This window comes from Pomacea canaliculata, linkage group LG3, assembly GCF_003073045.1.
Source record: "Pomacea canaliculata isolate SZHN2017 linkage group LG3, ASM307304v1, whole genome shotgun sequence".
NCBI lineage: Eukaryota > Metazoa > Mollusca > Gastropoda > Architaenioglossa > Ampullariidae > Pomacea > Pomacea canaliculata.
In genome coordinates, this window is record NC_037592.1 from 34,222,567 (window position 1) to 34,248,760 (window position 26,194).

The window sequence follows — 26,194 nt, forward strand, 5'->3', positions numbered from 1 at the left end:
GAAATGGAGAAAGCGCACATCTACTTCTAAGCAGGAATGGTGGTGATGCTCGGTACCTTGAGGAGTGGCAAGAAGCGAATGGTTGTGCTCTCATAATTTTATGCGGATATCTAGTGTGGAGCTGCTGTCCTTGGAGAGGATGGCTCCCAAGTATTTGAAGCTGCTTACCTCTTCCAGCTGTACCCGTTCATACAATTCTCTGCTTTGTCGCTGCCATTGACCATAACTTTGTTCTCTTCAGTGCTGGTCTACATTCCATATGCATTTGACTAGTTTGTCAGTCTGTTGGCGAGGTCCTGCAGTTCTTTACCAGCTAAAAGATCTGTGCCGTTTGCAGTTTTAAAAATATGTTTAAATATATTAGACCAACCACAAATTTTGTTAGCATAAGGTTTTGAGACAAAACTATTGATAATTTAGCAGGTGAGAGACTTTTTATGAAATTAAATCTTATAAACGTCATAATCCAGTTGTAAGAATTCATAATTGGATAATTCCTGCTCATCATTAAGTAATGCTTCATCCTGTAATGAAAGAAATACAATGGTTTGTCTGTGTGTGTGTGTGCGCGCGCGTTTGGTGAAAAGGAGTTGTAGACTGACTTTTGATGTATTGCAATTAGTATGACATGCTTTAACTGTATTGTCTGAACATTACAAAATGAAGGTGACTATTAGTGTATGAATGGTTGCTATGAAGTGCAGATCAGTAGCTGCGGCTGCGGCATTTCACAGCCATCAACTTCATTTGCTTCACAGGCTGTTGGAATTTTCTTTTTTACACTTTGGCTTTTCTAACTACTATATGCTTGATTCTCTTCTGTTTTGTTTATTCATCTTTGTCTTATTTACATAAAATATATCTTGAAAATATAATTCCATCAAAATTAACAGTGCACTGTGATAAATACTATAATATTATTAACATTTTGCTGACTAAAACACCAAGAATATAACCATAGGCCTTGAATATATAAAGACAAGAATCTGAGAAAGTGAGACTGCTTTATTTTGGTTCAATCTCTAGTAAAACTTTTTTTGACAAAAAGCAAACTTTATTGTAAACTTTGACTGCAAACAAGTTTCAGATGCAATTGATAAACTTAAATAAAGTCTTTAAAAAAGTAAAGCTTCTTCAGATTACATTACTGACAGCTAGGATTATTATTATCTTAAAGCTGAAAAAAGGATGATTATAAGGGATACAATTTTTATGTGCCTTCATGAATAAAAGTAGAAATACAACAATATCACAGACTGTAATGAGACTTTAACTGATACTATGATTAAGCAAAATATGGAAGATGATATTAATAGTTGTGGTCCACAATAAGATAATCGTGTAGCAGGCTAAAAGAGCCTGAAAGACTTTTTGAAAACCTCAAAACTGCATAAACAGTTGACATGCATCTCCAAGAGAACAAAAGATGAAAATCAATTAAATATCTGATATTAGAAGGCTCATAAATCTATGTCTTTTGTCCAATTGCTGTTTTGATGATCTTTACAAACAAGGATTGAAAGAGGAACAAACCTTCACACATCTCTTACAGTCACAAAAAAAACAACAACAACCAAGCACATATTCTACATCAAATACCTGGAATGATAGAAATACAAAGAAGCTTTATGTGCCATTTACAAGTTTCAACTTCACAAAAATATATATATTTTTTTAAAGCATAATCAATCTTTACCTAGGCTAATGACTTCAAGCTATGTTGATTGTGACTCCTTAGGAGTGTGAGTATGCTCTTTACAAATTTTGCATTTATTATTATTACTGAAACTCAGTACACACCCAGTTCTTGAAAGACATAAATGTCAAATATTCATGTTTTGTCACTACCTTGAATCATCTCATCACTCTGCTTGAGTCATCTTTAGAGTCTGGTCCCTTGTAATGACTCTTACCATCATCTTAGTCACGGAGTTGGAATTTCACCCAGACACCATCAGTGCTAGTGATGCGACCAAACTCAAAACTCTTGGGAGGATACTGCAACAAGGAAAAAACCATTCACTAGAAAGACTAAGCATTTAAATTTGAGAGTTTTAAGATAAAAACCTAAGCTTTAAAAGGGAGCAGTGCATGCATTCACGAACAAGTGAAAGTGTGCACATGCATACATGTGAGTGTATGTGTGTGTGTGTGTTCATGCATGCATTTGCATATTTGTCCAATGAATTAATCCTGAGCAGCTTTCTCCAATTTAAATTAATATGCATTCCTGGACAACTATGTATCTTACTGATGGTCTGTTACTTAAACCTGGATGAAATGTGATGTTGAAGAATATTAGAATTATTTTCTGTTTCAAAGTCTGAAAATCTGATATTATTCAATAGAATTAATCAGGCAATGCATGACTTTTCAGTCACTTTCTTTGTGAATGGTTCATTACTTACCACTGACTTCTCACATAAAACTGGAGTGACTCTTTGTAAGACAGCTGCCAGAGCCATGCGGAGCTCCAGCTGCGCCAGTCTCATGCCGATACAGTTGCGGGGACCAATGCCAAAAGGCAAGAAACTGCATGGATGCCGGGTTGCACGTGCCTCAGGTGTGTGTCTGCCAAGCGAAGAATGTGATACAAACAAAAATTAAAAAAAACCAAGCAGACTAAATGGAATTTTTAAAAAAAAATTAAAATAAGCAAAACCGGAAAATAAGAAGGCAAAAAACCTCACATCCACAAGGAAAGAAGTGAGAGGGGAGACAGATCTGCCTGGTACAAACTCCTTTAATGTAACTATTTCTTACCTTTCTGGGTCATACTTGGTGGGGTTAGGCCAGATCTCAGGATCAATATGGATGGCATAAAATGGGAATATAGCTCGCATTCCTTTAGGCACCTTGTAACCTCCTACTTCAGTATCCTCAATGCTCTCCCTCATTGTACTGATAAAACATGAGTATACTTTTAAAAACAAATGATCTTGTTGATGTCTACCAAGATGAAGCACACAGTGTTCATGCTTTTGAGAGAGAATAAAGTAAAATACTATATATACCACAATAAAATGGTCACACAATAAACACTGAAATGTTTATGCTGTGAGCTACAAATGTCAAAAATCTGTGACAATATAAATAAGTAATCCAAAAGCACATGCAGCCTAGAACTTTCACTTCCACACCTTCTTTCTCTTATTATTTTCATCTTCCTTATTTATTGATTCAGTGTGTCTATATGTGACAGTAGGAAAGAAGGCTAAAGAAATTGTAGCTGTACTGTCAGTCTTAAGGAAATCTAATGCAATGCCACCAAAACAACAAAACACAAACCACTTCTTTCTCACTCAAGTCTCATTAATTGTCTATTTTGGTTTACTTACTAGAATCCTGGAGGAAACATTCTAAGTGCTTCATTTAGGCACATGTCAAGGTACACCAGTTCGTTTGCAGTAGAGTAATCAGCAGGTTTCTGAAATGAACATTTTGATGTCATTCTTTTAAATTAAGGGACTGACATGAAGAATTATAATTTGTAATCAATATTAGTTCCTTTATGGAACTGTTCCTACAGTAATGAAACATTTTCAAGCTTCTGAAGTAATAATAAGTAGATTTGCATGCTGCAAAATGACAGTCTTGAGCCAGTTTGGGAAAGGAACATCATCAAGGGCATCAACTCATGCAGCACCATTTTAAACTCACATCACATCTTATCAAACTCATGCCTACAAGACATTATCATTTCTTAGTTTTAATACCTTCCATCCCCAAAATACTTTAAGAGAAAAAGTAAATCAGAACTAGGCATTTTCTTAACTAAAGAAGATCTGTCACCTTCCCAAGCTTGTCATCGACTTCCTGTTGTGCCTTGTGAAGACATTCTGGATTGGCTGCCAGGCAAAATAAAGTGTAGGACATAGCCGTAGAAACTGTGTCATGACCAGCACTAAAAAAGGTTAGGGCATTGCTGTGAACTTCTTCTCGTGACAGACCTGCATGAAAATGCTGAAAGTAAGTGACCTTATTTTAACACAACTATTTTTTTTTAAAATTAATCTTTGGTCCAAAATAATGGTGAACATTACAAAGTCATCTGTTTCAGAAAAAAACTTTCATACCACAAGTTGTAACATCATTCAGCATTTTTCATTCTTCATTTGTAAGGCCTCTAAAATAGGCAGCACTTTTGCTTCTGTCATTCTTCATTTGTAAGGCAGGTAAGCATTACCTTTGCGAGTCCACTGGGAAGAAGTGTGTAGCTGTGATCTGTGGTCAATCTCAGCATCAACCTCTTGTTGAGCCTCTTGTTCTTTCTCTGCTTCTACAAGCAACTGAAGAAAGTCACTGAATCTCTGGAAAAAATTCAGTTTCACGTTGTTAACTACACTACAGGTACAGAACACATGCTTGTTCCCTAACCCAAGATAGAGAACCTGGCAGTAAAACAGACTTTCCTTGTCATGACCAAACATACTTTAGAAAATATAAAACATAGGGAACGGCCATTAGGCCTGGAAGAAAAAAATTTACAAACTCTGACAAGAAATCAGAAATCATTAAAATCTAAAAAAATTATTAAACCAACAAAATATGACTGGAGCTTTTAGATTTTTTTCCTTATTCACTATTCACCTTTAACAACCATTGCTAAATTTGAGATAATAGTTAAAAATAAAAATAAAAGGAGTAAATCATTACAGGCTTCTGCTATAATTATTGTGAAGGGTCCTCCGAACTTTTAATGCGTACTGTACGCAATTTTTTGCGTAAGCAGAAGCCCTGCATTATGTCTAAATTTCAACATGGTTATTAATGAATGGACAGTCTGTGCATTTATTGTCTGATAAAAAAATATCTATCTAGCACATAGAAGCTCTCAAGGATCAATTTACTGGTAGTCATGGATGTAGTACCTATAGATCAATGAAGCAAATTCCCTGGGTTGCACAGCCAATTATGGAGTTTGCGACTCCATGTTATCTAGTAATGTAGAAGAAGAGGTCGTAAAAAAATGTTGATTACCTCATGCCCTTTACCCTCTCCATTTCAAAGAGTACAGGGAACTCAAGATACAGATACTTTTGGTCTTATGTGCAGCAGTCTATAACATTCTCCCCTTTCCACTTTACATACAAACCTCTTTCTCTTGCCGCCTTTCCTTTAGAGCGGCCTCTGTGACATTGTAGAAAAAGTCTGTGGACTCTTTTGGAGAAAACGTCAAACCAATCTTGTTTAGCAGCGTTGAAAGAAATGGCAAAGTCTCTAGAAAAAAGTAATCAAAATTCTATTAACATTAAAATTTAGTACATTAATAGTAATCTTAGAAAAACGTCTTTTGCTATAGATTTTCCTTTAAATATCTGAAATTTGAAAGTTCACTGAAAATGTTGGCATCATGTGATATATCCACAGCCTCAGGAAAAAAAAAGAACTTACCTATACAAAAACTAATTTAGGTATAATTATATAAAAATAAATGCATTTAAGTATTACATTTAATCATTATATGTATTTAATTTGTACACAATTATTGTTGCCAATAGTCATGACACAAAGTGATCCCTAGACCCAGAAAAAGAGAAGATTAAATGAGAAGGTTAAATAAAAATCTAATAGTCAAATAAGGATGTTACCATACAATGGTAGCACCCACTGCCTCCCATAGAGCACATTTCGAGCATGGTAAACAAATGGATCTTTAGGGTTCTGCAATGAATCCACCTGAAGTCCAAATACTACACCGGCAATAACATCCATAGCAAACCATCCACAAAATCTGCAGGCAAAATAAAAATGTGATTCACTTCTGTGAGGTTTCACCAAGCCAACTGCTCTTTTCAAAGTTCATACTCAATCATTCAGTCTGTTAGAATTGATATATGTTAAAACAACATGGAGTGTTTGGAACATACTGAACAAATGGTTGCTTTTTCCTTTGAAGACTATTTTGGTTGCTGTACTCACTCTTTCAGTTCAATCATTTCTCCAGTCTTGGCTTTTTCTGTTACATTGTTGACAAGATTAGACACCACTCTTTGTACTGCAGGTACCATCTGAAACGGAAACCAAACTGCAGCCATCATTGATAATTTCAGCCTTTAGTAACATTTCATCTTATCCTAAAATGTGGATGTGCAACAGCTGTGACCATTATTTCTTGCACAATGAATATTACTGACTATAGTAGAAGTGCTGATGACCTCAGCAATTTTGTGGCCCAGGCTGCATTCAAGGTAGCTTTTAGTATGAATTGTTCTATTGGCTGGGTATGCCTTCGATTGTTTACAGATGGCAGGTAGTAATTTTGCAATATCTCAGCTCATGGTCTAAAAATACACTCATTATTAATTACTAATTACAATTAATATGATAATAAGACTAAGTTTGATTTTCTACACATTGTTGACAAAAAAAAACCCCCAAAAAAACCAAATTATTGAAAGCTCAATTTTTATTGTGGAACAGGTGATGAAAAATGTTGAGATTGAGAGAAAACATTTACTGTGCATTTTTGTGACTGGAATATACAGACCAAATTTACCAGGAGGCTATGTACCTTTTTGAGTTTGCCTGAACTGAAGGTTGGAGAAAGTATTCCACGCACATGCTTCCACTGGTCACCTCTTACAGAAAGTAAATTGGCATTCCATGGCTTGACCTTGAAGATGTTTGGTATCTAAAGACACAAACAGAAACAGCCTTGTTGAAGATAATAACATTTTGTATTCACTGGATAAACAGCAACTGTCAATACTCACTTTGTTAGACTAATCATATGCCTTAGGTGCAATGGATTATTCAATCTACTGTTTATTGGAGGGATGGGATAAATCAGGCCTGCAGACTGTAAAACCCCAGTAATTTGTGGTGACTCAAAGGATAGTTGGTGCTAGGCAGCATGGGAGCATGTATGTTGCGAAAGTGTTAATACACTTTTACTTTACCAAACAGAGTAGGCTAACGTTAAGTTGATAATTTTGTATGGCTTGCAAGTGATGTTATAATTATTCAAATTGCTCTTGACAGAAAAAAGGTTACCCACCCCTGGTTTACGATATTTTGGGTTCTGCCCTAGTGTGCTTTTAGTCTTACCTTTTGACCCAAGCCATACTACATGTATAGTCAATAGACAGTTCTCAGAATTTATGCCTTTGAGCTTTGAAACTTCCTCACCAATGTAATATGCCATCAGCAACAATAAAGTGTTTGAAATGCATCCTTAAAAGCACATTTGTCCAAGAAATATCTGGAGTTTGAGGGCTATTGTTCCGCATTATCTGTAGTTTTTACTGTTTTTATTTGCTGCAAAATGTCTACCGTTTATATTGTTCATGTCCTTGATTAACACTCAGAGCATCATGTTTATGTAATTTTTTTATTTTCATGTTCTTGTTACAAGAATGCCATCCAAGGAAATATTATAATGGCACTATGCTAAACTATACTGTTGTTAAACTATATGTATTCATGAACGAAAAGAATCTAATCAGCTTGAGTCTGAATTTTCGAATGAAAATAATTAGGAAAATATTGAAAGTACGATACATTTTAGTGCGTCAGCATTTGTGTAATCACAAGGCACATGCTTCCATACTGTTGGTGGTAACTGCTTGCTTGTTGCCTGCCGCTTCTTGTGTGACCACTAAACAATGTGAATCTCGTACCAGTCTCAAAGGCTGTAACTGCTTATTAACTCAAGCATGACCCGTTCCCCCATGGTGTAGTGTACACAATGAAGCTAATGAAGCTGGCTTGGTACTCTTGATGATATGTCCATCTGTTGGCTGTCTCTTGCCAAACTGGCCGCTTGATGAGAGGGTGAGGGTTTCTTCTTGGAAAGGTTAATTTTTCTTCTCCTTAGACTAGTCTGACCTCACCAACCAGATACTACTTCACCACCAAAGCCAAACTAAGGTACCATCTAAAAAATGCAACAGCAACCATCAAGTTATACATTTGCAAAAAAAAAAAAGAAAAAAAAAGTAACCAATCTTCTCAACAAAACCGAAATGATTACCTGTCTGTTGGGAAATGACTGAAACTGTTTGATTGCAACATCTTTGATCAGATCAAGGTCGTTGATAATTAGAACTGGTGAAGGCATGAAGACACTGTAACAAGAAGGTAAGAATGTTGACTTCTCGTTCTCCGCTCATGTGGAACAACTGACTCCATGACTTTTGACCCCACTGTGCACTTTCAGGTGAATTGCAAATAATAATTACTCCCCAACACTAAAATGGGTTAACTTTTTCTAATATTTTAGGCATTAGTGAATAGCATTTTCTTGTAACCATAGCCAGATTATTATATAATAATACTTTATAATTTGATGACTTTAATCATATAATGAGTCAGAACTGGGTAAATCAAGTGCTGTACCCAGTCCTGATGTACTGTATATTGTCTTAGTTTTGGCCCCATCACAGCTTTGTCACACAAACATAAATGCACTAGCATAATTTCACAGCCATTTTTAAATACTTCTATGTATCTACTACACAAATATATATTAATACATACCCATATATTTTGCCATACTGTTTGTTCAAAATTGGAAAGGTGTTAAGTCCCTGATGAAAATAAAAAGAAAAGGTAATAGTGTACAAACTGAGGTGAAAGTCAGTAATTATTTATATCTTCTGAATGCATGGCATCATTTATTTGTGCAAGCATGCACTGGAATATTATACATCATGAACATCAAAGTAAAGAAGAAAATGCTTTATAAAAATTACAAATGATAAATGATGCACACAAATATATAATCAATGCAGTCCTTATATTCTCTTATTTTTCATGCTTTTAAACTTTATCATCAGCTCTCCTTTTCACAGTTGACCTTGTTCTAAAATCACACAAACATTTTGCATAATAAAGCCAGAAGCTTGAAACATCTCTTCTCTTTATAGTATAACTACAAAATGTCATCAATTGCTTTTCTAAGATCAAATATCGTTAATCATTTCCTCCATTGTCAATATGTTAACTGTATAGGGCACCTTTTTCCCTTTAATCAACATCTAGCTATTACTACACACTGTGCGATGAGCAGGTCCCCATAGCTAGCATGCAGTCAGCAAGCTCACATACCTGCTTGAACATGAACAACATGTTTCCAAAAACAGGAATAGGCGTCGGACCAGGGACACCCATCCGTTTAAAAGTCATCAGCACTTGACAAGTGCGCCTGAGCAAATAATACATAAGTATGTGGCTTGTTTTATAACACAAAATTATTTTTAAGAAATATCTTAAACTCTGCTCCTTTCTTTTAATCCAGAACAAACTAATAATACATGATCATTATAATTTCTGTAACCAGACTGATCTGCTTAATACAATCTATTAAACAAATAATTTAATAAAGGTGCAGTTAAAGAACAGATTTGTTTAATTCAGTACAACTGAATGGGTTCAAACTATTCAAAATGGTCAAGGTAATACAATATAATGAGCTCACTATATTTTATGTTCACTAGAAAATCTGCAATCGTATAAAATGAAATGAGAACCTCTTAGCAAAAAAAATTATGGGATTCATTCATCTCCAACTGCCTCCTATTAATGGAATACAGTTTTCACCATGTGTCTCTGGTACTCACCAAAATGAAACATATACATGTTTCTGACCTACTCAGCAACAGTACCTACCAAAGCCATAACGCTGTGAGTGTTCCAACACCAACAACCAGACAAGTGGTCAGTGATAACCATCCTGCTTCTGTATTCGCCATAATGTGTGTTCTAGACAGTCACAGAAGCTTGTATTAAGAACTGTGGAGAGAACAAGTGCTTCTTGTAGCTAGAATGGAAAGGAACAGGAGAACAAGTTTATGATGGTGTTTTTAACATGCTCATTACAAGACAGGACACTGCACGCTGAGCTTACACAGGATTGTTTTTGTTGTCTACATGGTACATGCACTGATGAAAACATCCTTAAACAAAAGAATAATAATAATTTTATCTAACCCCTTGGTTCAAACTATATAGACTGCTAGAAGCTAATTACCCCACAAAGCAATCACACACACATGTATATGCAAGTAAGACAAAGAAAATGGCTACAATAAATATAACAGATATCAACAGAAATGAACTAACCAGCCTGCAATGTACAGGAAGATCTGTGGCCGACAACATAAGATGTGGAATGAAAAGCTAATAAACATGCGCGTTTTAAAAAATAGCAGAGTGACCATTCTCATGGAAGATACTGTACAGTCATCAAAATTAAAGGGCTCCGCGGCCACACCAAGGTATGCACTATATTTTATATGGGGGGTGGGGGAGCATAAACAATTTTCTACTAAACTGAACATTTAGATAGCAAGGAAATGTCCTTATACCTTGATCATGACCTGCATGATTTGTCAAGTACGGCTAGAACCGATTGACCGACTGAGATAAAAGAATTAATGCGAAAAGCTAAATTAACTGAAGGCTGTAGAAGCAAATCACAATGTAGCAACCCACAGCAATTTTTGTTCACACCTGTACCTATGTTGTTGTTGATGACCTATACGCTATATAGTGCTGGCTACAAATATATCTTGTAGCTGACTGTACCACGTTTGTATGTTTCAGTGGAACCATTTAAACTCTATTTTTTCTAACTGCAGCCTACCTTACTTGACAGCATGAAAAATATACTACTTACCTGTTAAATCTTCTCGATAGGTTGAACTGTCTCAACACCTTCAGCTGGCGGCAAACGGACCACTGTATAAACAACACATTCGAAGGGCGTGGAGAGAAATAGGAATGTTTGAACTGCTTGCCTGCCTCATATATGGAGCAAAGTGAGACCTTCACCTTGATTACACTATAGCCTTATTAGGCCTGACAAAAATTGTCGACATGCGGCAAATTTATTTTAGTGTAAAAGTTGTCAGGGTACGAGGATAAGGTACCGTTATGACGAATCGAGGGTAAGTCTGTACCCTTAGCCAATGGCACGATACCGCAAGATGGTACACATGTACCTTCAGTTGATATTATTACAGTCACACTCGAACCCAAAGTACCTGTCCTTAAAAGGACATATAATAAAAATAACACTCTCCTCTGTAGAATTCTCATTTTAAGCTCGCATGAATCAGTAACTATTTCAGTAACAATTTTATAGCTATTGCTATGATCACCGGTAATTTTGTCCCAGACGATTCGGCTTTCAGAGTATGGACGACTATGTGGACATAGTACGTGGGACGATTTGACTCCGACTGTGGGGCGAAATGAACGGGCCATGCACCCCGTTAAAACAGGCTTATTATCAGGGTGAAGTCAGTATTTCATTATCAGTGAGTAGAATATCAAGAAAGAACTTGTAAACAGAGAACGGTAATGCACTTGGAGTGGAAAGAAACAAATGGTTCTACTCTCACACTTAAGAAAATATAAAGATTATCGAAGGTTAATTAACAGCACCGAATGCAAATCTATGGGTCCCCTCGTGAGGAACAATTGGTCCTATTATACTTTCTATAGGATCCATATATTTTCGATAGTCTGTGCTGCTAGGGTTATTGTTTATCATTCGCGAGCAAAGAGCGGGCGTGATGAAAACCACGAGTTGCTGTCTCTCCTGTATTTGAAATGACAAATAAAAACCATGTTTTACGAGCACGGGTACCGGGCATCATCAGGGTCTCGATCTTCTCTCGTGGGGCTCTCGGTGCTTGGTATGTATATGGCTCCAACCAGATCACACGTGTGACAGCGCCGACACGGGGAGATGACCATCACAGTACTGGTGCATATAAATCTCTCAACATGCACAAGCTCACTCGGCTCGCAGAAGAAGCAGCGATGACTAGACTGACCATCAACATCAAGAAGGGAGGTCAATGTTATAGCCAGCAAAGAATGAAGATGAGATGTAAGAAGCCGGATACATAAAAGCCAGGCTTGATTCCACACCTCACCTGAAAACTCCAAGGCTTTATCTCTACACACCAAGATCCGCATCTTCACGGTCATCTTCTACATGATCTGGACATGATTTCTCGATCAGAACAGACCTGTGGGAGAGAACAGAATATCAAAAGCAGGTGGTGGATCGTTTCATACCTCGTACCCATCCCCACCCACACATGCACTCTTGTGTATGGGGTGTCCAAGGAGCAATTCACTCCTTGTCTCGACATATCCTAGAGGTGATCAAAGCCTTCAGTCGAATCTATTGTTAGAGCTGCACTTTTCCAATCGCCCATCATCTTAACCAGCTCTCCTGGCATACTGAAAGTCAACCCAATTCAAACACACTCAGCTGTTTCTCGTTTCATATCAAAAGTTGACATGTCCGGTTGTACGACTGAGGGCCGACACCGGCACAATGGACGAGGGCGTATGACGAAGAGGATGACTAAGAGAGAACTTTCGCGGAACTTTTATAGTCAGGCTAACATCCCACTGGGATTAGGAACAACAACAAGAAGAAAGGAAGAATGAAAGCGACCATTGGCTTACATGTCTTTACGGAAGTGACCCGTCACATATGCACCCTCCGTATCATCATTCAGTTGTCTATTAAGTGGCAGTCCTCTCTCTAGAGGCATTTGACAGTTGTAGACAGACCTAAAACAATGATATATTGAGACAAGCTTTGAACAAACATTCATCGTTTTAGTAGTTAATCTAAAATGTGAATAAACCAGAAGCTTTTATACACACCTGCCTCGTTAGTTAACTGGGCAGTTAACACAAGTTCTGAGTGAACCTCGCTTGAATACCTGTCAGTCCAGCCATGTCTCTTACAATGATGAAATTGGCGGGTTATTTTCAGTGAGAGGACGGAGGGGACACAGTATTTGAAGTGAACGTGAAGATAATGTGATGTTGTGCACTCTAGATCAAACAACAGCGGGAAAGTCCGAAGCTAGAGAGCTGGTCAAGGGAGATAAAAACTGCGGTGTCTCGCTCTACCTGGCCATTGCTGTCTCTAAAGGTCTGCTCTCTCAAATTGTGATGTCAAAATTTCTCTGCTTGAAAGAAGTATGTCAAACTTGCTTTGGTGAGCCAAACATCTTCAGGCCAAAGTCTACCAAACCTGAAATCCTGTTAAATTATTAGTTGGGTAGTATAATTATCAAACAGGACCACAATTACACAATATTATCATTCTCTTCTTCATGACAGTGTAGCCGGACTGAACACATCCAATAGAAAATGATCCAAGTCAGGGTACCATTTATTTGTAGCCGGTCTGATACGATTTTTCACTATATGCGGTTCTGGCGCCAATCAGTCTGTTCCTCTTTGGTGTTCCAGGGAAGAGGACTAAGTTCACAAGCATTTAATCTACCTCGCTTTGTGTTCTTTTTTCCCATCCACCACACCCCCAGCACTTAACCGACTTTAGAATCCACTAAAACTTTGCTTTTTCCCAGACAAAAGTGTTTTCTGAGGTGAGTCGGAGCTTTACGGATCTTCAATACAAATCTCTTTCGCTCTAGTGATACAATTCACATCATTCACAGGATGAGAAGACACGTACAACACACTAGCATTCGTACAGACTGACACGCTCACACAGGTAGATATAAGTTCAAAGACAGATTTATTTACACATACAACCACTATTCCTATTCGAGCCCACCCGTCTAGCCACTAAAGGAGAAGAGGAGATGAGTGACGAAAGCCTCTGTCCAGCGGGACCAAAGCACCTTTGCGGGAAAATGATACTTCTCTAGTACTCGGGATGGTCAGAATTCCAAGCAACCATGCCATCGGAGAGAGGAGAGAGACAGAGACAAAAAAAAAAAGAAAAGGAAGAAAAAAAACTAGGAGCCTACCCTGATATCATTTGAAACATTTTATAAACGTTTAGGTAGTCACCTTTCGGAAACTGAGGCTTTTACTGCTCTACCACGCAGGACCAGCCACCTTTAGGAAACAGGTGCAAGCAAAGAATTTTGCCTGCTATTGTATCGTGCTACCAAGTATGGGGATGAAGGCGGTGAGGGTGGAGGGAACAACAAATTGTCAGCATTACAGCTGTCCTAGCAAGCGCCCGCTACAACAGTGTTTAACCATGATATCTCATCTAAAATTTCTGAGATCAAAAGTAAAAACCAAGAATATAATTATGTCTTGAATATGAAAAAGACAACAATTCTGAGGAAGTGAGACTATTTTATTTCGGTCAAATCTCTGGTAAAACTCTTTTCAGCAATAAGCGAATATAAAGTGTATTACAAACTTTGACTACTAAAAAGTTCCATATACAATCAATAAACAAGTAAAAAATGTCTTTAAAAAGTTTTTCAGATTATCTTATTGACAGCAAGCTTCATTCTTATCCTGATTGATGCTACAACATATTCAAATAGCTGGTATAATAAAACTGTAAAGAAGCTTTAGGTGCCATTTAGAAGTCTGCAATTTTCCAAAATTAATATTTGATATGTTATGTTTTCAGCACAATCAACTTTCACTTTGGCTGATGACACCAAGCTATACTGATTTACAAATTACTAAAGCTCATTACTCACCCAGCTCTTTAATCACATAAATATCAACTATTCATATTTTGTCACTATACTTGGGTCATCTTGGCTCAATTTATGTCACTCTACTGGGGTCTGGTCCCCTGTCATGTCTCTTTTGATGACTGTGTCATTTACGGGGCAGGAATTTCACCCACAGACCATCACTGCTAGTGATGCGACCAAACAGAAAACGTCTGGGAGGATACTGGAACAAGAAATAAACCAATCAGTGAAATCACGCATGAGCGTGTTTGTGGGCGTCACGTTTGTCCAATGAATTGATCAAGAGGACTTTTCTCCATTTTAAATGAAAATATCTTGCATACTTGAATGGCTATGATAAATATCCTCCTGATGGTCTAATACTTAAAACTGGATTAATGTTATGTTGAAGAATAATGGAATTATTTCCTGTTGCATTGTCTGAAAACGAGCAAAAACTTAATTAGGCAAAACACAACTTCTCAGTCACTCTCTTAGCAAAAGACTCTTTACTCACCACTGACTTCTCACATAGGACTGGTGTGACTTGCTGTAGAATAGCTGCCAGAGCTATGCGAATCTCCAGCTGTGCCAGTCTCATGCCGATGCAGTTGCGGGGGCCAATGCCAAAAGGCAAAAAGCTGCATGGATGCTGGGCTGCACGTGCTCAGGTGTGTGTCTGAAAAATACAAATGATGGGCAAAAGATTGCGATTAATCATACCCATCTAATCTGACAATAAAAATCTGAGAAAATTAAAGGGGAAAAAAGTCAACAGAAAACAAGGAAGCACAAAAAATTTAAGAAAACAGAAAATGAGAAGAAAGCAACCCTACGTCATTCACAAGAGAGAAATGGTGAGCGAGGAGACAGATCTGCCTGGTACAAATTCCTGTAATGCAACTATTTCTTACCTTTCTGGGTCATACTTGGTGGGGTTAGGCCAGATCTCAGGATCATTATGGATGGCATAAAATGGAAATACAACTCGCATTCCTTTAGGCACCTTGTAACCTCCTACTTCAGTATCCTCAGTGCATTCTCTGTCTGTGCTGATAAAACCCGAGTATACCAGTAAATATGAGTATCATGATTCTCTAATAAACTGGCACACATAGATTCTACTGATCTTATGTCCACCAAGAAGAAGCATACATTATTTATGCCTTCGAGAGAGACTATAGTAAAAATACTACATATCTAGATAAAAAAGATGGGGGTCACAAAATTATGAATGCTTCAATATTTTTATAAATGTAAGCTACAACTGGCAAAAATCTGTGACAATATAAATAAGTAATCCAAATCACATGCAGCCTAGAACTTTCCCATCCAAATCTTTTTTCTTTCTGGTTTTTACCATCAGTATGAGAGGAGAATCAGGGATTTTATTTTTTAATGCTGAAGTCATAAGAAATCTAAAGGAATGTCATCAAAAGAACAAAACATAAACCACTGCCTTCTAGCTCGTCTCATTGTCTGCTTTGGACTACTTATAAGAACAGACTTACAAAACATAGACTACAGTGTCATTGATTGTCTATTTTGGTTTACTCACAAGAATGCTGGAGTAAACATTCTAAGTGCTTCATTAAGGCACATGTCAAGGTACACCAGTTCATTTGCTGTGGAGTAATCAGCAAGTTTCTGAAATGAATATTTTAATGTCACTCTGTTAAGTGGAAAATTATAATTTGTAATTAATTTGCAGTCTTTTATAGCACATCTTTGTTCCTAAAGTAAGGAAATGTTTCAATTTTATTCAGCACTCCAACATTATTATTAAGTACTCCAAGTTATCATTTCTTAGTTTTCATAGGTTTTTAAAGGTATTTGATACTTTCCATTTCCAAAACTCTGACCCTTTTTTTAAGAGAAAAAGTAAATCAGAACTAGGCATTTTCTTAAATAAAGAAGATCTGTCACCTTCCCAAGCTTGTCATCAACTTCCTGTTGTGCCTTGTGAAGACATTCTGGATTGGCTGCCAGGCAAAACAAGGTGTAGGACATTGCCGTGGAAACTGTGTCATAACCAGCAGCAAGAAAGATTAGGGTATTGCTGTGAATTTCCTCCCGTGTTAGACCTGTATAAAAATGCCCAACATTAGTGACATTATTTTATCACAACAACTTCTTACAAAAATCTTTGGTCGAAAAATAAGTTTGATCATCTTGCAGTCTGGTGCAGTCTTCTTTTCTGAACAAAAACTAGTAGTTACCCAGCAAACACGCAAGATTCGGCCAAGTTTGGGCCAGGATTGAACATTGGCGTGTTTGCTGGGTAAAGTTGTCATGTCATTAAGCCTTTATTGCTTCTGTTATTCTTCATTTGTAGTGCCTGTAAAGTAAGCATTACCTTAGCTTCTGATGTTCTTTGTTTGTAAGGCCTACAATGTGAATATTACCTTTACGAGTCCACTGGGAAGAAGTGTGTAGCTGTGATCTGTGGTCAATCTCAGTATCAACCTCTTGTTGTGCCTCTTGTTCTTTCTCTGCTTCTACAAGCAGCTGGAGAAAGTCACTGAATTTCTGGAAAAAAGTTCAGTTTGATATGTTGTTATCAACTATATGCCACAAGCCAAGTGCAGAACATGTCTGCCCCCTACCCCAGGAAAGATCACATCAGTTTAGCTGACATCAGAGTAGAATTTCTTTTGCATGACCCAAACAAAATATGTTGAAAGTAGAATACACAGGGAACAGGCACTTTGTCTGAAGAAAAACAAACTCAGACCAATGAGGTAAAACTATGTCTTGACCAAATATAGCAGGTTAACTTTTAAGTTGATAATCCTGTATTATGATGATATAAACATCTGAATGGCTCTTGGCAGAAAAAAAGGTTCCCCACCTTTATCATAGATTAATGAAGCAAACTGATTGATTGAAGAGCAAAATATGCAGCACTTTTGGTTTTATGTGCAGTGGTCTATAACCTTCGCCCCTTGCTGCTTTACATACAAACCTCTTTCTCTTGGCGCCTTTCCTTCAGAGCGCTCTCAGTGGCGTTGAAGAAAAAGTCTGAGGACTCTTTTGGAGAAAATGTCAAACCAATCTTGTGTAGCAGTTTTGACAGAAATGGTGAAGTCACTAGAAAAAAATGAATCACCATTCTCTTAGCACTGCTATTCAATGCATCAAAGTAATCTTAGAAAAGATGCCGTTTTTAATTGATGAAGCCCAAACATTGGCCTGAAATCTAAAGTTCATTGAAAATATTGCCATCATGTGATCTAACCACAACCATGCAGGTGGAAAACTCAAATATACAAGAGCTAGTTTAGGTGTAAGTACATTTCAAATACTAGTAACAATAATACTGATACAATTAGAAATAAGGTTTTAGTTATAATATATTTAATTGTTGTTTCCAACAGTTAGGTCATAAAATGTTGCCTAGTTCCAGGATGAGAGAGGGTTAAATCAAAGTCCAGCATTCAGGAGATATTACCAAAGATTGGCATCAGCCATTGTCTCCCAAACAGCACATTGTATGCATGATGAACAAATGGATCTTTAGGGTTTTTCAATGAATCTACCTGAAGTCCAAATGCTGAACCAGCAATGACATCCAAGGCAAAACATCCACAAAATCTGCAGGTGAAAGCAAATGAAGAGTATCTCTACCTTGTTGTCCTACAGGTGACTGTTTTGGGATTTATTTGCTTCATGTAGTGACAGATAAGAGTTGGTATATAAATTTATTATCCTTGAGCATGTGTATAATAATGTGTGAGTATTTATACACATATTATGGATTAAAAAGCAAATAGGATAAGTGTTACATCTCTGTGACATTTCAATAGACCAGCTGTTCATTTTGCATTTTACATGCAATATCCTGAAGAATAGATGTATATTAAAAATTATGCAGGAACATACTAAGCAAACGGTTGCTTTTCTACACTGAATACTATTTTGGACTTTCGTGCTTAAAGTATCTAACTCACTCTTTTAATTCAATCATTTCTCCTGTCTTGGCTTTTTCTGTTATATTGTTAACAAGATTAGATACCACTCTTTTTATTGCAGGTACCATCTGAAAAATAAAACAAACTGCAGTCATCACCTCATAAGCCCAATTTAAAATAAAAATATTTAGCATCATTTCATCTTAAAAAAAGTGTGTGCAACATCTGTAGACATTAGTTTTTGCACGATAAATGTTACTGCTATTTTGACCCAGGCAGTAGACAACCAAACACTTGTTGTATCTGATTATCTGGTTATTTAGATTTCAATAGTCAAAAATGCATTTCTAAGCCAACTGGTTTTACAGATTTTTGCATGTGTAACTTTGGTTGTGTAAAGACGATAGGAAGTAACTTTGCAATGCACCAATACACCAATACACCAATGATTTATATTATAAAAAAGACATTTTTTATTTGTTACAAATAGTTCATAAATATAACATTTGAGGCTTATTTTGTATTTGTGAAATAGATGACAACAAAGAACAATAAATGAGAACATTTTCAGTTTACATGTCTGGAATACAGACCAAATTACCAAGAGGTATTATACCTTTTTGAGTTTGCCAGAACTGAAGGTTGGAGAAAGTACTCCCCGCACATGCTTCCAGTGGTCATCTCGTAATGAAAGTAAATTGGCATTCCATGGCTTGAACTTGAAAGCCGTTATTACCTAAAGACACAAGCAGTGTACCAACTGAAGAAATGTTATAATGGCAGCATGCTAAGAAAGATGTTATAATGGCAGCATGCTAAGGAAGATATTATTATGACACAATGCTAAGCCACACTGTTTTTAAATTGTATATTCATGAACTGACACCATCGGATTGATCTGAGTCTTGAATTTTCGTAAGAAAATTAGTATGAATATAATGAAAGTAAGATGCATTTCAGTTGGAATGCCTTGATGTAACGAGTGTTGCGTTTCACAGGACATGAATGGGTGAAGATCGTGCTCAAGAGCAGTTACAAATGGGCTGAAAGTTTATTGAGGACCACTTGCTTGTTGCCTGCTGCATCTTGCATAACCACTAAACAAAGCAATCTCTTGCATCACAGTTTCAAAAGCTACACCTTGTAGATATTTGAAATATGAAAGTATGACAAGCAGACTCAACAGCATTTTCTCCCCTTATGCTAGTGCGACCTCACCCACAGATAGTACTCTACCACCAAGCTAAGATACAATATAAAAACTACAGCAGCACTCATTCTTTCATTAACAATAAAAAAACAAATTAAGCAATCTCCTCAACAAAACTGAAATTATAACTCTACCAGTCTGTTGGGGAATGACTGAAACTGTTTGATTGCAACATCTTTGATCAGATCAAGGTCGCTGATTACCAGAGCTGGTGAGGGCATGAAGATACTGAAACAAGGATTTAAAAATGTTGAATTCTTGTCAAGGATATAAGAGAGTTGAATTCTTGCTGTGCATTCATGTGAACAACTGAACTGATGACTGTTGACACTACAAGGAAGTCTCTGGTAAATCATGTTTATATGTGTGTCATTCAACTTTGGATCAGAAGACTTCTTGGACCCAATATGTATACTTTTTCTTCCACACTGTTTTAGTTCGACATCTTGATGTGCACAAGACAACACAGTTTCGATTCACTCAATGGATGTCAATGCTTAAGACGATGAGGACAGACACACACAACAATAACACATGGACTTGCGCACACACTCTGGTATGTAAATATAAATGAAATTATTTACATTATTTACATGTGCTTTACCAGCTCTACTATTTTGCCTTTGTTTTGGCATCTGTTACAGCTTGTCACAAATAATTAGCAACTCTCCCCCTTCCTGCAAGTTATAAACACTTATGTATATAACAAGCTGTATAAATAATAAGTAAGAATTTATCAACATACATACCCATATAGTTTTCCATACTGTTTGTTCCAAAATGGAAAGATGTTAACAATTCCCTGAGGAAAATAAAATGAGAATATAATAGTATACAGACAGCCTGTGTTCAAAGTCAGTTATCCATATCTTTAGTATGCATGATATATTTATTTACATTAGCATACATTGGTGTGTTATGTACAGTAAAGCCTATTTATTAAGACCTTTCCAATTTCGACCCCCTATTAGTTACAAGCAAAAATTTTTTCATGGACATATTTCACTATAAAAAACATAATTTCTGTTATGACTACATCTCCAACCCAACTTACAACTGACAGTTTGAACTCTATTACAACTTTTCGTAGAAGTCAAGTGTTGAAAAAAAAAATTAAGTACATTTTAAAATAGACTGCTTCTGGCTGACCGTTTATCCTATATATTATGATTTTCTGCAGATATCATGTAATATCATGACTATTGTAATTCTCTTTTAGCTGGAATTCCCAAGTATCTTCTTGACAGACTTCAAAGAATCCAGATTAATGCTGCTTGCCTCATCTGCACCATCTAGATAACAACATCTATCATACGCTCTCTTCAATGGCTGCCAGTCGTCAAACTTTCCACTTTGACTTACTCTTCCATTTTTGGCACTGATCCTTGGTACCTCTCAGAACTCACTCCCATCTAAACACCTGCAAGACTTCTTTGCTAATCTTCTGACATCATGCAACCTTCTTCGAGTCCCACTAAGAAAAGACTAATGGACAGAGGTCTTTCTCCTACCAAACCCCATCAACTTGGAACGGATTAGCAGTCAGCCTTCAACAATCTGATTCTTTTACCACCATTAAGTCCAAACTTAAGACGCATCTTTTTAGAATGATGACTTCACTGTGACCTTGTCCTGACCATGAGCATGCATGATGTGTGTCTGTAATCTATTTGTGTCTGAATGAGTGCATGTTGTAGAAGTGAGCATGTCAGTTAAAACTGATAAATGATGCACACAAATATACTGTCAATGTAACCCTTGTTTTCATGCCTTTTATATCAGTATAACATCAGCAAGTTCTCCATTTTACAGTTTTACTAATGACAGAGGTGCATTTTGCAAACTCATATACCTTACTGAAAATGGTCAATACGTTTCCAAAAACAGGAATAGGCACTGGACCTGGGACACCCATCCGTTTAAAAGTCATTAGCACTTGACAACAGCGCCTGAGCAAACAATACATAAGTATGGAGCTAGTTTAAAGACAAAATCAACATCTTTTTTGTTATTGTTTAAATGCTGTCTTTTAAGCAGTGATAACACAGTGTGATTCATTCACCACCAAATATGTTGCCTTAATGCAATATAGTTTTTAATAGCCATTGGCATCTGAGTTCCCTTGCTCCTTGAGGAGTAACAAGGAATAAACTAAACTATTGGTATCTAGACACCTATCTAAATTTGGAATAAAATATCCAGGTTTCAGATTTAGTCTACAGCAATCCTCACCAAAGCCATGTGTACATGTTTCTAGCCTAGTTAGCAGCAGAACTCACCAAAACCACATTGCTGCAAGTGTTACAACACCAACAACCAGACAAGAAGTCAGGGAGAACCATCCTGCTTCTGTATCCGCCATCATGTAGGCTCTTGACTGCTCCAGGAGCTTGGTATCATGTACAGTGGGCAGAATATAGTGCTTCTTGTAGCTGTAATACAAAGGGAATAGGAAAACAGAAGCATAGGATGGTGTTTTTATATGTTCCTTACAAAAACAAAATACACGATGACAGCACTATAAGATTAGTGTTCTGGCACTTTATTATTTGTAAAATTACAAATTTCTATGAAATGCTTGAAGGAATATTTATAGTCTTCATTTACCTCCAGCATTGTGTAACTCTTATCACTTTCCTCTTATTGATATTCTTAAATGGCTGCATTTATGCATACTTAAAAGTACGAATGATGCAAATGCATGCAAAAAAGAAGTATTGTATGGTAACAACAATTGTCTAAATCTGACTAGTTTTCCCATGATTCTGAATGCTTGTCATAAAAGTTCTAAGCGTATGTGGGTCCGACTGGGTGTTGAATCTCATTGTGAATGATAAGAATGTGATAGTTAATATAGCTGGCATTTGCCTGGTGTGGGTGTAATTGTGTCCAAGGCTCAATTGCCTTCTGGGACAGATAAAAGGTCTTATTAATGATGGTGGTATATCAAACTTGATTTAAATGCTGATCTTTGCCTTTTTTTGTGGACTGTTTGGTACACTCGATGAAGAAAACAATGATAAGTAATAATCAGGTAATATAATAAGTATTATAGTAATAATAATTCTTTGACTGCATTGTTCTAGCTTATGCACATAATGACACACACATAGACAAATAAGATGATTAATACTTTGACAAATATAACAGAAATGCATGTTTTTTCCCCAGTTGTGCTGTGTGTTGCACTGGACAGAAAGACCGGTAGCTGACAGCGAGAAGTGGAATGAAAAGCTAGTAATTAAAGGACACTAAAAATAGCACAGCCCACACTCTCTTGGAAAATGGGCCAAGTACATTCAACTAGATAAAAGGCACTGCAGGGTAAAGGAAAGAAACGTATAAACATTTTTAATTTGTTTTTTTTTTATGTTGGGAAAAAACAGCATCAATTGCAACCTGTCATAAAAAGCTTTTCTACTAAACTTCAAATTAGACTGCTACAAAAAAAATTACATTGCACTGACCCGATTTGTAAAGTACACTAGATTTCTTAAGTGAATGAATGAAAGTATTGGAAAACTTTATTAAAAGTCAGTCACATAAGTAGCAATTATCAGCATGCAATTTTATGTACAACTGTATAGATATAATTATGCCATTGTTAGAGACCCACCCACTGTCCGTGTTAGGGACCGAATGGTAACAGTGTTAGTGCAGATATACTTGTGGCTGATACAGGCCTTTAGCATCTGTAGGCATAGTGTGGCTTGTGCACCCAGCCCCAGTAGGTCCTCCCGTACATAGGTTGAAAACAGACCTCCCAGCGTGCATGGGCTTTGGGTGTTTGAACGGCCCCTATAGGGAAGTGAGACTTTGGGATGGGAAGCGTGTAATTCGATCCTAAATTGACGCGTCCATCGCGCTTTTTTTCTTCAGCGCGCTCTCGATTTGGTAGCCACGTTGATCGTGTCGCATCCTTCCACCCGCTGTTTACCCTCCCCCCTCTTTGCGCCATCGCCGCGTGTAGGGTTAATTCAGAGGTCAACATCGTCCGGTTCAGCTGTTGACCGGCACGCAGACATTTTGCAACTGTGACGTCCATCTTCAAGTAAAAACACCGCCGATTTCTGAAGTAAGTCTTAATAAAGTAAGTGAAAAACCGATGCCCATTAAAACAACTATACTTATATAACAGTGGATATAGTTTCATGAAATTTATGATCATATATAAGTATTGTAGTGCTTTTTGTGAAATGTTCACGTGTGTGTACCCGGCAGGTCTCACACATTAACATCGCTAGCAACTCGCTTTTACATGACGCTGTTTCTCATATATGTGCTGTAAATATTTAAATGGTTTAACCATATCCTTCTTGTTTGTAATATCAAACTTGCTAATCGTATCGTCTTGCCTACTAATTGGCACGTATTTACTAATTACAGAAACGAAATGTTGAGCGCGAATACGAGATTTGCAGACAGCAAGAGGACAGTGAATGATGAGGGTCAAATCAACAAGTCAGCAAGAAGGTAAAGTACACACACCACAATCTCTCTCGTTATCATTGATGATTAACTTCGAAGTTGAAATCTATGACATGAACTCATTGAGTCATGCTTGAATTCGTCGTTGCTTTCTCACGTAACAGTGGTGCGGCGATTACCAAACGTTTGTGTCCGTCTTGGTGCATTCTAGGGGAAAGCAACAAGACACATCACATTGCTTTCTGAACAACTAAATTTTTGGAAATTAATGCAAGCAAAAGAAAGAATTTTATTTTTGTACTTATATCACTTTGAAATTTAAAACAAAATGTATTAAATCCAATGCTATGCAATGACACTTTGTCCAAAGTCTGTAGATTTCGTCTAACAATCACTTATCTGCATCACATTATTTTCTTTGTCTTTAAAATGCCTGCATGCCATTTTTTCAGTTTATTTACAGATGTACAAAAAGAACTAATTATTAACTCTTTAATTGCAGATCACACTGACTAGTCCTGGCGCAGTGAATTTTTACCAGTAAGTTTATTTTGTCCTCCTTTGATTTTCATTCAGGATCACTTATTACAAGCACAGGTTTTGTGTTTTAGTTGGTCTACATGCACATCCTATTATATCATCTAAATCATTTTCTGCTTAATTAAAAAAATTGTGCAATAGACTTACATCCATAGTTTTGTTTGTTTCATTACTTTAAAGACTAAAAGTACATTTGTTCGTAGTGATTTCAAATACATTTTTGAACAGAGTCTCAGCAAGTTGGAGCCATGAGCAAAGACTACAGAATGTAGTTCACAAACTGAATCAGGTCACCCTGCTTCTTCAAAATATGGGAAAGAGGAGCTGATGAAGAAGGTTAGAACAAATAGTGGTATGTCATTTAAAGTATAACTGTGTTAGTACTAGACACCTTTTTTAAATGTTACCTTTAGCTTTAGCTAATTATATCAGTTAATATGTATGTTATGCTTTACAGTCTTGATAAACACATTTTAACAAACAGGCAGCATAGCATCGCGCTTACAGGTTGTTAACTCTCCTGACAAGAATGTCTGTGTCAGTGTTAATATTTGCATTAAAAAATTAATACACATTTTATGAAGTACAAAATAATGTAGTATTTTATATGCATAATTTTATTTATAAAATAATTCTGTCACTTGCTTTTCATGGTGTCAAAATGAGCAGTCTGTGTGTCTATTAACTATGACCACTAAAATTGTTCTACTTTCATAAAAGAACAGCTTTGATTAAACTCTTAATTAACTTGGTGATGAGTCACTTATGCCATTATTCTTCTCTGAAGTCCCCTAGGGTTATTTAAGAACTGGGTCTGGTTTGTAGCTATATTCATCATGCAGCCACCATTGATCCCTCATCAGTGGAAGTAGGGTTCAGATTATAATCTATAAACTTATCCAATCCAGTGAATTAATTTATTTCTAGCATTTGTACTGTAGTATTTTTACATGGGGAAATAACAATAAAGATTTTTTTTTAACAAGGTTCAGCACTTCTCGTGCACGCCGGAGAATTTAAATACGGCCTGCTATTCTTCAGATTGGCTGCAGTGGAACCAAAGCGGGAAAAAGTTTCCAGTCACTTCAGCTGAGACAGTATATTATTGGGTGTGTTAGTTTTTGTTTGGTTTTGATTTCTTGAGGTGTACGTCAAGATATGAACTTAAAAGGACAAGTTTCCGCAACTTAAAAAAAATAGTGAATCTAAGTATTATTTTCTCTACATTTACAAATTTATTATGTGTACAATAGCATTTTAAGTCTACCTTACATTCTATTGTGCACAGCTGCCAAGTCCAAGAGACATGGATTGAGGAATGATTCGAAGGGTGCAACTCTAATGGTGAGTGGAATTACAAAAAGAGTTGTCAAGTTAAACTTATTAATGTTGTAGCATTGTTTTATTCTTCGTGGATTTTTATTCAGTAGGCCTATTTACTTACTTTTTGCTACTAAAGAATAATTGGTTACTTTCAGATATATCCAAACTTCTATACACACAAATGGCCATCAAGAACATATCCGTTTAAAAATCTTTTTATTTCACTCTGTTCAAGTTTTGTATAATCCCACATCATAGTATTGAGCTGGATTTATGAAAGCTTTAACTCGTTCTTTACACAAGGCTAAGGCGGTCAACCCCCCTGTAGCATGAATTTAACCTTTTTC

General features: G+C 36.7%; 2 protein-coding genes across 4 annotated transcripts; both read right to left on the bottom strand.

Moving 5' to 3' along the window:
- Positions 1–985: 985 nt before the first annotated feature.
- Positions 986–11,514, bottom strand: LOC112558554 (cytochrome P450 3A56-like). Of its 3 annotated transcripts, none has more exons than XM_025229067.1 (15): positions 10,622–11,514; positions 9,613–9,735; positions 9,052–9,148; positions 8,482–8,531; positions 7,976–8,069; positions 6,515–6,634; positions 5,923–6,011; positions 5,592–5,734; positions 5,096–5,220; positions 4,187–4,310; positions 3,793–3,950; positions 3,339–3,427; positions 2,764–2,901; positions 2,409–2,571; positions 986–1,998 (listed from the first exon to the last, which is right to left on the bottom strand). In XM_025229067.1, the coding sequence occupies exons 2-15, from the start codon at positions 9,693–9,695 to the stop codon at positions 1,921–1,923; spliced, it is 1,551 nt and encodes a 516-aa protein (XP_025084852.1). In that variant the 5' UTR covers positions 9,696–9,735; positions 10,622–11,514; the 3' UTR covers positions 986–1,920. The 3 variants fall into 3 exon arrangements, with proteins under 3 accessions (XP_025084852.1, XP_025084851.1, XP_025084850.1); XM_025229066.1 differs by having other exon boundaries at positions 9,613–9,705; positions 10,622–11,513; XM_025229065.1 differs by having other exon boundaries at positions 9,613–9,763; positions 10,622–11,513.
- Positions 11,515–14,082: 2,568 nt separating this feature from the next.
- LOC112558556 (cytochrome P450 3A5-like) lies at positions 14,083–22,148 on the bottom strand. The gene is made up of 14 exons (XM_025229068.1): positions 21,836–22,148; positions 21,409–21,505; positions 20,306–20,358; positions 19,691–19,784; positions 18,963–19,082; positions 18,386–18,474; positions 17,887–18,029; positions 17,401–17,525; positions 16,841–16,964; positions 16,362–16,519; positions 15,994–16,082; positions 15,350–15,487; positions 14,953–15,114; positions 14,083–14,658 (listed from the first exon to the last, which is right to left on the bottom strand). Exons 1-13 carry the CDS (start codon positions 21,919–21,921, stop codon positions 15,033–15,035), a joined length of 1,398 nt encoding a protein of 465 aa, XP_025084853.1. The 5' UTR covers positions 21,922–22,148; the 3' UTR covers positions 14,083–14,658; positions 14,953–15,032.
- Positions 22,149–26,194: the final 4,046 nt, after the last annotated feature.

What these genes read in the sequence shown, in the direction of transcription:
- LOC112558554 (XM_025229067.1), bottom strand. Translation starts at nt 9,695, where the DNA reads ATGGCGAATACAGAAGCAGGATGGTTATCACTGACCACTTGTCTGGTT. An exon ending in AAAGGCGGCAAGAGAAAGAG is followed by an intron (nt 4,311 to 5,095) that starts GTTTGTATGTAA and finishes AATTTTTTCCAG; the next exon opens with AGATTCAGTGACTTTCTTCA. An exon ending in ACCAAGTATGACCCAGAAAG is followed by an intron (nt 2,572 to 2,763) that starts GTAAGAAATAGT and finishes TTCGCTTGGCAG; the next exon opens with ACACACACCTGAGGCACGTG.
- LOC112558556 (XM_025229068.1), bottom strand. Translation starts at nt 21,921, where the DNA reads ATGATGGCGGATACAGAAGCAGGATGGTTCTCCCTGACTTCTTGTCTG. An exon ending in CAGTATGGAAAACTATATGG is followed by an intron (nt 19,785 to 20,305) that starts GTATGTATGTTG and finishes TCCTTGTTTCAG; the next exon opens with TATCTTCATGCCCTCACCAG. An exon ending in ACCAAGTATGACCCAGAAAG is followed by an intron (nt 15,115 to 15,349) that starts GTAAGAAATAGT and finishes TGTATTTTTCAG; the next exon opens with ACACACACCTGAGCACGTGC.